Below are 10911 nucleotides of genomic sequence, written 5' to 3'. Positions count from 1 at the left end.
CACCCAGGCTGCCCCCTGGTGGCGGAAGCAGGAAGTTCCCAGGGACTTTGAAGCCCTTCCAGGAGAGGGGGCCTTCACCAGAGGATAGGTACCTGTCCCAGTCTCTTTCTCCTGCTCCCTGAGTTTCCCCCAAATATTCAATCACTCATTATTCTCATGCCTCCGGGCCTTTGCTTCTGCTGTCCCTGCTGACCGTTCGAGCTGGGGAGGGGCAGAGAGAGAGGGGGAGAGAATCCCAAGCAGGTTCCACACTGCCAGTGCAGAGCTGGATGTGGGGCTCCATCTCACGAACCATGAGATCATGACCTGAGTGGAAATCTAGAATTGGAAGTCTAACCAACTGAGCTACCCAGGTGCCTCCAAATAAAGAAACTTTTAAAAAATTAATAAAAATAAAAAATGGTCGAGATGGTAAATTTTGTTGTGTATATTTTATCACAATTAAAAACAAATTGTGAATCGGTCTGGGTTGCCTCCACAGGCTAGCTGCAGGGCGTTCTGAGCATGCCTTCTCACTGTAAAATGGGTGGGTATAAACATGAGAAGGGATGATTTACCTCCCCTGTGGATGGGGAACAAGGAACAGTTTCCTTCCCAGCCTGAGACCTGGAGCGGAGCCTTCCACTCATGAGTGGTGTGTGTGCACACCACAGCTGCCACATTCCTGTGTTTTCTGAGGATAAGGCAGCTGTGTGTCAGGTTGAGACAACCCCTGGGCCCGCTCTTTCCTAATTCCTGCCTTCAGCCCCTGGGACAGATGGTGGAACCCTCCGGACCTAATTTGCCAACTCCCCAAGGAAACTGCTAGTGGCTCCAATCCTTCACATGCCCAGGAATGCTTCTGGTCATTTCCTCCTGCACCCAGTGCCCTTCCTTTGACATCATTGCTGTACTCAGGGAAACAAAAGAGTATCAAACAGAAGCAGAGAAGGATGGGGGCATCTGGCTGGCTCAGTAGGAAGAACATGCAACTCTTGATCTCGGGGTTGTGAGTTCCAGCCCAATATTGGGTATAGAGATTACTTAAATAAAACTTTATAAAAAAGGCAGAGAAGGATGAAGACCACCCTTCATTCTCGCTCTCCTAGAGGGAGAGCCGGGAAGACTGTGGGAGGAAACAGCTTTTCAGCTGTGTCACCTGACAAGAGGGGGCCCCCTGAGCCTCAGAGTCTCTTCTACAAGATGGGGTAAATATAGAAACACCCTCCCAGAGAGAAGCCCTGGGGAAAGGGGGCAATTACTAACACCATGCAGAGTGGGATCCCCAGTCGGGAGACACTGATCCCACTCTCCACAAAGGCTGGCACCCAGGGACGCAGGCCACATGCAGGGAAGCCTGTGGGAAATGTCAACCTCGTTGAGCCATTGGGGCCCTGCTTCTCAGCCCTGGCTCTTGGCTTGACCCCTGTATAGTCCTGCCAGAAGACCGTAAGCTAAGCCCCCTCCAAAGAATAAGGAGGTGCCCTCCCCAGCTGGGAACACATGTCTGCAGCCATTGCAGGACCCCTGGACAGAAGAGAGAGGGGAAGAGAGTTATATTTGTGTTTCCCTTGGTTGTGCTTTTACTTCTGAAGTATTATTTTTCTTTTTTCTATGAACATTTTAATGAGGGGTTGAACATAAGATAGAAAAATAACATTCTGGTCACTTTTTTTTTTTTTTTAAGAGGCAGGCTTTTCTTGAGACTTTCATACAATGCAATGGATGAGGACACTTCTAAAGAAACTCCTAGAGAAAATGCATACTGAGCACAGAAAAAGGCCCTTCTCCAAATACCTGTCATAGTCACTGACAACTCCAAAACAGTCTGTCAGACTCTCGTGGGCTGCTTGTTCTGTTTTCTTTTGGGAACAGCTCAGTTCAGATTGAAGCCCTGCTCCTCTCAGAGGCCAGGGGACTCCTGGGGACTGGTGTCAATTTCTCACAGTGACATTCTGAGCAAGTGCTGCTCACAGAGTCGAGGAGGGATGCTGGAGTTAGGGTCCCAGTTCTTGCTTCTCCTCTGGCGGGGTGTGGGTGGCCAGAGGCCACTACCCCGGCAGGAGCCTTGCTCACTTTCCATGGAGGGGAAGGTGATCCAGCAGGTGGGCTGGGACCAGGCCCCTGTGACCACCTGACTCCCCATAATAGAATCCCTTGTCATCCACAGGCCCATAGACCATGACCATATCCCCTGCCCTCAGTGACAGCTTGTCCTTTACCTGGCCCCCTGCTCGCCCATCCTTGGGGTCATAGTCCAAAGCTGTCATCATGGTTGTTGGAGTCCACAGTGGTGACCTCCGGGGGTTCCCTTGGGGCATAGGAAAGGAGCCTTGGGGGCTGGTGAGCCCCCCAAAGTCATCGAGGTGGGCCACAGAGGACAGGTGCCCTTGTGCTGGCAAATGCCACATCCCATCAGTCTGCTCTGTGCCTACCTTTACCTCGGCCACCAGATGCCCAGGTATGTTGCCCACTTGCCCATTGCATTCACCATGGTAGAAGCCACAAGGATCCTGAGAGCCCCACACTCTTAGCAGCTGCCCTTTCTGGAAGGCTAGCTCCTCCTCTGCAACCTCGGGGTTGGAAGACATCACCAGGGGGTCATAATCAAAGAGGGCCACAAAGACCCTGGCCAAAGTGTCCACCTCTGTCCCCAGTGGTGAGGGGCAACCCCTGAACATCTTAATGACTTTGCTGGATGGAGCTGGACAATGTGCTGGGCTGGGCTCCAGGAGCTGGCACTCTCTCTTGGTCCCCAGAGCCTGACAGCTCCTGTTCTGGGTCCTAAACTCCTTTCTCTGCTCTCGCCCCTCTGGGCCCCACAGATTGACGTGCACTGCCTCCTCCTCCTGCAAAATGTTGTGGAAGTCAGACACATATGGTTGGCTGGTGTCCAGCTGGGGAGGGGCAAACACATCGGTATCTTGCTTTTGCCTAAGGACCTTTTCAAAAGCAGCCTTTTCCTGATATGGTTGCTTCTCAAGCCCAAATTCTGGGAACAGATGGACGACTCCCGAAGCATGGCTTTTTCTGGCGCCCATGTGCCAGTAGCAGTTTTCTTCTCCCCTAGACTGTCCACTGAGCAGAGATGGTCTGTGGTTTGGGGAACTCTTCTGAAAGAGCAAGTCCTTTCTGCAGACCTCCTGGGCCCCTATAGGCCCCTGGGGTTGGCTGCCAGACCCCACACTTGCACATTCTCCCTCTGAACTCAGGTTGCACATCGGGGACTGCCTCCTTGAGGGTTCTTCAGGGAATGCTTCTAGAAACTCGACCTGGGGCTCCCTGCAGCTTCCAGGAGTGTGGGGGCTGGCTTTAGCACTCAGGGGAGCCAGTGCCAGCCTCTGAGGATGGACAGGGACTGTGACTCTGCAGGTAGACAGGTCACCACAGCTGTAGCTAAAGGAAGAAGTCTCTGGCAATTGGTGACAGGTGAAACAGTCATGAGGGATCTGGGCTGGCACTGAATCCAGGGACTCACCACAAAGCGACATGGTTCTCACAGAGACATTCTGGCACATCAGGGGCAGGTGGAGCTGGGAAAATTCCAACAGGGTGCTCCCAGCAGTGGCATCAGCAACCTCTGCAACCTTGAACCCATCAGCATACACAGCGTAGCCAGTGACCTGGACTCCGTTGGATGACCCAGCAGAGTGGATGGTTACAGGGAGCCAGCTGACCACTAGGCTGCCTGGTGAAGCATGGCGCTCCACCAGCACATCCAGAGGAGGGTGAGGAGGTCCTGCCAGCGGTGTGTCAAAGGTGATGGTGGAGGACGTTGTTTCCCAGTGCACCTGCAGCAAGTCCCATGGCAGCTGCACCTCCACTCGTGCCCGGTACCGTGTGCTAGGATGCAGGCTGTGGAAGGTGTAGCAGCACACACCTGCTGGGGTCAGGGCATGCTCCTGGTCATTGAGGTATACCATGTGGGGGTGGTTGCTGCTGCTGTAGACCCAGGTAATCTTGGCTGATGTGGCTGCAACACTCTGCAGGTGTAGTTGCATGGGAGCCACGCAAAAAGCCCCTGTGGCCCCCAGAAGGGGTCTAGAGAAGCCCTTCTCCTCCCCATACTGCAGCGAGCCCAGCCAGCTGTCTTCTTCTCTCTTGGCATCTGAGATCTCTATTGCCACTTCTGTCTTGGAGCCTGCCCTCACCATCTGGCATGTCCCCTTGTCCATAGCTCCCTGGGCTTTCCCAGGCAACAAGCTGTGACCAGTGTCTTCCTTCAAAAACTTGCTGTGTCTACCTAGGAGTCGAGTAGGGCTGAAGTCAGGGGACTTGGGGGACCGGCAGCCCAGGATGTCACTGTCTGGAATCTGCTCCACCAGGTTGGAGGGCACCAGCCCCCGCCGGCCATCCTCAAGCTCCCCTTCATAAAATCCATCTTCATCCATGTCCCCCAAAACATACACATAATCTCCAGCTGTGAGGGGCAGTTCACTCTCAGGATGTTCATTAGGCCCCTTAAAAGGATTGTAGCTATACCGAGCCAGGAAGATCTTGAGCTTAGGGGTCAGGGGGGCCTCTGAGCTCCTCGCTTCCAAGGTAGAGGACACACCGTCAGGCTCCAGATCCTCCGCCTCGCTGGCTGTGTCCATATCCAGAGGAGGACAAGATGGCACCGTGGTCCATATGGACTCCAACTCAGAGGGAGAATTCGACTGGGAGCTAGTTTTCTTGGCTAGGGACCCGGAGTCCAGAGGTCCGCTGGCTGGGACTCTGTCTGGCACTTGAGGGTCACTGGCTGGCTCCCTGATAGCAATTGGACTTTCCAGCTGAGAAGCTTCCTGATTTCCCTGTTTGTCTGCACTGGGCTGTGAAGCTGCTTGCTCTTCAGGCGCCAGCTGGAACTTGGTCCTTCCACTATCTCTGACTTGAGCCTCCGGGACTTGGGGGGCCTCCCGGGATTCCTGGGGAAGGTAACCAGTCTGACACTGCAGCGCCAGCATCTCCTCCCTAGCAGCCTGGAGATCTCGCAGGGCCTTCTGCAGGTCGTGCTGCAGCTGTTGCTGCCTGTCCTGCCCGCGCGCAGCCTGCTGTAGCAGCTGCTCCGCCAGCATGCCGGCGGCGTCGCGCTCCTGGCACGCGCAGCCCAGCTGCCTGCGCACATCGCTGTTTTCCGCCGCCACCTTCCGCGTCCAGTCAGCCTGAGCCTGCAACCGCGCGTTCTCCTGCGCCAGCCAGGCTTCCTCGCGTAGCGCCGCCCGCAGCTGCGCTTCACCCTCCTCGCCGCGGCGCCGTGCCGCGGCCGCCTGGGCGCCTAGCTCCAGCTCCAGTGCCTGCACCTGCCGCCGCGCCTCCTCGAAGGGTACGCTCTCGCCGTCCGCCTCAGCTCGGGCGCAGCCGGTGGACTGCTGCATCGTCAACTGTCTCTGCAGGCGGAGCACCTCCCGCTGGGACTCGCGCTGCAGCCGGTCCAACTCACTGATGTTGAGCCACTGGGCTTGGGCAGCACCCCCGCCAGGGTGCGGGACACTATTCATGCCTGAGGCGACGCGAGCTTGCAGCAAGCGGTACTCCAGCCGCAGCTCTTCGATCTGCTTGTCCTTGGCCAGCAGCTCGCTTGCCTGTTCCGACAAGTCCCGTGCGCGCTGGCGGGCAAAGGCCTGGCACAGTTCCAGGCCAGCGCGGCTCTCGCCTGGCACAGGCGCGCTCACAGCCCGCAGGTTGGTTTCTTGCAGCTTTCGGGCCCGGTCCTCTAGGCGCCTCGCGAGGCCTGCAAGCTCCGCGTGCTTCACCTTGAGCCGCTTCACCTTCTCGTCGGACTTGTCCTGGAAACCTGCGCGCCACAGCTGCACGTTCTCCTCCCACAGTCCCGAGCAGCGGCGTGCCAGCACCTGCAACGCCTCTGACAGTTCCGAGTTCTGCTTCACAAGCTCCTGGTAGTCCAGATCCGGCGGCGAGGGAGTCAGGGCCTCGCAGGGCTGGCTCCCGGAGTCCTCTCCTAGAGAGTCACTAGGTCTCCTGTGCTTCGATGTCGGTGGCGGTGGTGGGGGTAGCGGGGGCGGAGGACTCGAGGAGCCTAAGATGGGGGTGTCTGGCCAGGAGGCCGGCTTCTTGGATTCGGGGGCTTTGGGGCAACTGAGGGTGCTGTCGAGATAGCGGGAACGCGCTGGTGCCAAAGAATCGAGAGAGCAGGAGCGCGGCGTGTGGAGCAGGCTGTCTGGGGAGCTGGAGCACCTGGCTGGCACCACGTCTAGGGAGCGGGAGCGCAGGCGGATGCCAGCGCTCAGGCTGTCAGTATTCAAGGATTCGAGTTTACAGACGGACTTTGGGGGCCTGGGGGAGTTGCCGGCGGTATGGAGGGGCGGCTCTTCCGTAGAATGCACGGCTTGGGGGTCGGGGGAGACGGGCAAAGCGGGATGCCAGCGGAAGTGCTGTAGGATGTACTTGAGGAAGAGCCGGCGCTCCACGTCGAGCGCCGCCTGCAGGTGTCGGATGCGCGAGGCCTGCTCGCCGTCGGTGTCCCAGCGAAGCTGTGCCAGCACTTCCTGCAGGCGACAGCGGCACTGAGCAGCAGCGACGTCGGGCGCCCCCGCGCGGCCACAGTAGCCACGGTTCACTAACTCCTCTGCCAGCTGGCGCTGCAGCTCCCGGGCCTGGCGCATGACGCCGTCGCGCTCGCGGTGCAGCAGCTGCCGCAGCTGCCGCATCTCGGCCTCCTTCCAGCGCAGCAGCTGCCGAATCTCGGCCTCACGCTCCCGCAGCATGTCCTCCTGCAGCTGCCGCAGCTCCCGGTCGTGCTGAGCCTCCCACTTGGAGCGCAGATGGTCAACCAGCTGCTGCCTCTCCCGCTCGGCCGCCTCCCTCAGCTGGCGCGCCTGGGACGCGAAGCGCTGCGTCGCTGCGCGTCCACGCGCCCGCTCCGCCTCCAGCTCCGCCCGCAGCTTCTCCAGCTCCCGCCTTTGCTCCTCCAGCACCGCTGCCGATGGACCCGGACTACCCGGCTTCTTGGGTGTCGCGCGGCCGCAGCCCAAAGGGCTGGGCGAGTCCTTGGTCATGGTAGCCCCGGGCCTGGCCAGACGCCAGACCTCGCCTGGCCCAGGCCGCTGCTCTCCAACGGCCGCCGCCCCCGCTGCGGCCAACCGCCCCTTGTGCCCCTTCCGGCTTCCCATGGGGGTTTCCGCGCGCCCCTTCCGCCTCTGAGCGTGTTCCCCCATCCTCTGGCGCGGATGCACTAGCCTGATCTCCTTTCTGGGCTGCCTGTGAGGCGGCTGGCCTCCAGACACCCCTGCTCAACGCAGCCCATGACCTTTCTGGGATGCCCAGGGGTCTCTGTGATCCCAGGCCTTTCCCTGTTCCTGGTGCCAGGTCCTTTGTGACCCTCTCCCCACCCCCCCACCCCCTCCCGGGGGGATACTCTCCCAGACACTGTACAATCTCTTTCAGGCCAACTGGCACTGTGGGAAGCCTAGGCTACTGCTCTGGGCTCCACGTATGGGTCAAAATCAGGATGGGGTGTGGGTAGATCGCGCCTGGCTCTGTCATGGGTTCAGCTGACCTGTTTGGGCTAAATGGCTGGGAAACACAAAAGAATGCCCCCAAACTTGGGGGTGAGCCCTGAACCCCTACTGGGGGATGCATCTGGTGTCTGCACCCTCAAGGCACCTACCCTTCCAAGGACCCCTGGAAGTGCTGGACATTTGCATGCATTATCTATTTAAACTTCCTATGCCTATTTTACAGATGAGAAGTCTTGAGCCCATAGTCTGGGCATGGTGCCAGCTGAGACAGGGGAGAAGGCCTCCTTGGAGATCCAAAGCCCTGGCCTATGTTTTCTTGGTTTATTTTTACGATCATCTTGCAAGGACACTCTGAGCGATAAGGACCTCTCCATGGTCACGCTGCCCAGAAGTAGCTAAGTAGGGAGTGAAACCTAGAAAATTCTGCCTCCAGAGTCCGTGGGTACTCTTACTCCATCTGCCCAACCTCAGGGTTATGGCTATGAAGACCACTCCCCACTCTTTCTCCCAGGACAGGGTCTCACACTTTGCATATGCAAAAGGAGAGAGGGTCATTTAGAACCCAGAGTTGGGGGCCAGCCAGGGAGGAAGGTGAGAAAATGGGGATGCCATGGGGGCCCAGCCTACCTTTTATCTGGTCCAGGAGTGTCCAGGGCTTCCTACTTCTCCAAAAGGTAAAGTCACAGATCCTTATGGGCCCAGCTGGCTCTCTATCCCCCCCTCCCTGGATGCAGCAAGGCCAGAGAATTTTTCATGGCTCTCCAAGGGGCAAAGTGGTCAGATGGTTAGGACTGGCAAGCCTTTGGAGTCAAACAGTCCTGCAGCTTCTTGTGCCACTTTCATGTCCTCATCTGTAAAATGGGCTAATAAATGCAGCCCTTTTCTGTGTTGTGTGACCTCCCAGAGTTCCCTGACCTCCCTGAGCACCCATTTCTACTGTTTGCAAGGATTCAATGAGGCAAGAGCACTCAGTGCCTAGAACAGAGCAAGGTTCTGTTTGGCAGCTCACTGATTCTAATCCCAGTCCCTTTTTTGCAGCTACAGAAACAGGTCTGCAAGCAAAGATTTGGCTGAAGCCAGTCAGGGCTGCCATGGTAAAGGCAGCACAGGTACTCTTTGTGCTCCCTAGGACTCACTCCAGATGACTCATGGCAGATGGGAAACCTCAGAGACCTGGGTATCCATCCAGGCTCTGCCACTTTTTGCCTGAGTGACTAAGGCTCGTTACTTCACCTCTCCTGGCCTCTACATAATGGATGTATTGATAACACCAGTCTTCCATGGTTAGAGAGACACCAGGACTCTGTCAGGTGATGGCCAGGTGTGCAATAGGAGCTGCATCGAGGTCTGTGTAAGTTCCCATTGTCCCATCTATGGGTTGGCCTAGACCCTCACAAGCTTCTTCCAGGACCTAAAGAATCCCCCTGCCTCAAAGGCCTCTGGGCCTTTGCATGTGTTGTTCCCCCCTGCCTGGGATGCCTGTATTGCCCAACACAAAAATAACGGCAATGACCATTGCAGACCAAGAACCTACTGTGTGCCATGCTCAGTGCTAAATGCATGCCATTCATTATTTAAACTACCCATTTTACAGATGGGAAGCCTCAAGCTCCAGTGGATCAAGAGTTTTTGTCCACTCACCTGCTGCTAACCTTGTCTTGTCCTGTAGCTTCAGCTTAGCAGTTCCTCCTCCAGGAAGGCTTACTTGACTCTTAGGGCTGAGTCTGGACTCCCTAAAACTCTACAGCCCTGATCATCCTACCTGGTATCTTTCCATTTGGAGCAGGGATGTATCTTATATACATTAGTGTCCTTGCCCAGAGTGGTTTCAGAGAAGGAATAAGTGAAAAGTCCCTCTCCAGAAAGGAGGGATAGGGACCCAGGGACAGGCAGGCAGGAAGGGCAGAAAGGGTACTGCCCAACCTGGCCACCCAACCTGACTACCTCTCACATGTAGGTACCACCTGGCATCAAGGGCTGAAGCCCCAGGCTCTGGGATGCCTATCAGGGCTTTGGGCAGATGCTTTAGGCTGGAATGAGGATCAGGCCTCATTAGAGATGTCGATGGGGTCCAAAGCTGCGGGACACACATACATACATGCGTTCATAGCCTCTCTAGGCCAGGCCATCTGTGTGGCTTGGGAACTCAGGAGCCCTACTTAAATCTGGCTCCTCCCTCCTTGCTATTCCTGCTCCAGCACCAAGTGACTCTGTCTATGGTATCTATGGCTTCTCTGTGTTTCAGGCCCTTTCACTCACACAGTTATGTCTCCAGGTAGGTGGGCAGGTGATCTTAGCCCCATCTCACTGGTGGGAAGACAGAGGCTCAAAGAAGCACATGTTGTGTTCATTCAGCATGTGGTTCTGTGGGCTCCACACTTTTTGCTATACTTATGTTTTTCTTTTTCTTTTTTAAATGTTTATTTATTTTGAGAGAGAGAATGAGCAGGGGAGTGGCAGAAAGAGAGGGAGAGAGAGTCCCAAGTAGGCTCCATGCTCAATGAGAAGCCTAACACGTGCACTCAATCTCACAACCGTGAGATCATGACCTGAGCCGAACTCAAGGGTTGGTTGCTTAACCGACTGAGCCACCCAAGTGCCTCTGTACTCATGTTTTTCAAACATGGGTCCTCTGAACCACTGGTGTGCCACGGGAGATAGATGCCTTTGGGCAACGATACGTAGCAAGAAAACAGAGAATGGCGATTCCTAATGTTCTTTTTGAGAAACAAGGTGGATATGGGGGTCAAGTGTGTAGGCAAGATGGAGAGACAGCTCTACCCTTCAACTGGTGCTGGGCCACTGGATGTGGTAGCCACAGGTAGAGATTCTTCATGCAATCCCCACTACAGTTCTGTTTGACAGAGGAGAACCTGGGGCTTGGTGGGAGAAGGTGGCTTGCCAGGGCATATAGGCAGCTGTGGCAGAGCTGGATTGTCACTTCAGGGCAATGGGTGGGGCTCCACAGCCTGGATGTTTGATGCAGCCTTGAGTGGTACCATCAGGTCAGGAAGGTAGGCTGCTGCCAAGGAGGAAGACCCTTGGATGAGTCTCTGGGAACTCTACAGTCACCATCCAACTGCTGCCTGGGCTGGCACCACCTGTGGCATGTCAGAGGCATTCTGGAATGTGGTTGAGCAAACCAGGGCTTCTCCAGTGCCAGGCTTCTGCCATCCCCACACTCATCACATTGTTCAGTGATTGTCCAGTGACCTGCCTGTCAGCCCCATCAACTCTGAGCTCAGGGAGAGCATGGACCATGTAGCTGCATTCTCTGGGTCTCAGCTTTCTTGTCTATAATATAAAAGAGATTGATTACATGGGTGGTTTTCAAACTGGGTTCCTTAGGGCCCCAAGGTTCCTGAGAAATACTGTAGGATTGTTGGGGGCGGGGGAATGTGCCCAGAGCTAAATGGGAAACACTGTCCCTACTTGCTTCAACAGAGCACATCCAACTGTTAGTATCATTATT

General features: G+C 56.2%; 1 protein-coding gene across 1 annotated transcript; it reads right to left on the bottom strand.

Moving 5' to 3' along the window:
- Nucleotides 1–1555: 1555 nt before the first annotated feature.
- On the bottom strand, nt 1556–6992 carry LOC115527966 (RIMS-binding protein 3A-like). Its single transcript, XM_030335759.1, has one exon. The coding sequence runs from the start codon at nt 6975–6977 to the stop codon at nt 2052–2054; it is 4926 nt and encodes a 1641-aa protein (XP_030191619.1). The 5' UTR covers nt 6978–6992; the 3' UTR covers nt 1556–2051.
- Nucleotides 6993–10911: the final 3919 nt, after the last annotated feature.

Source organism: Lynx canadensis, chromosome D3, assembly GCF_007474595.2.
Source record: "Lynx canadensis isolate LIC74 chromosome D3, mLynCan4.pri.v2, whole genome shotgun sequence".
NCBI classification, from domain to species: domain Eukaryota; kingdom Metazoa; phylum Chordata; class Mammalia; order Carnivora; family Felidae; genus Lynx; species Lynx canadensis.
Note: the sequence above shows the minus strand (reverse complement) of the source record. Positions and strands in the feature narration are given on the sequence as shown.

What these genes read in the sequence shown, in the direction of transcription:
- LOC115527966 (XM_030335759.1), bottom strand. Translation starts at nt 6,977, where the DNA reads ATGACCAAGGACTCGCCCAGCCCTTTGGGCTGCGGCCGCGCGACACCC.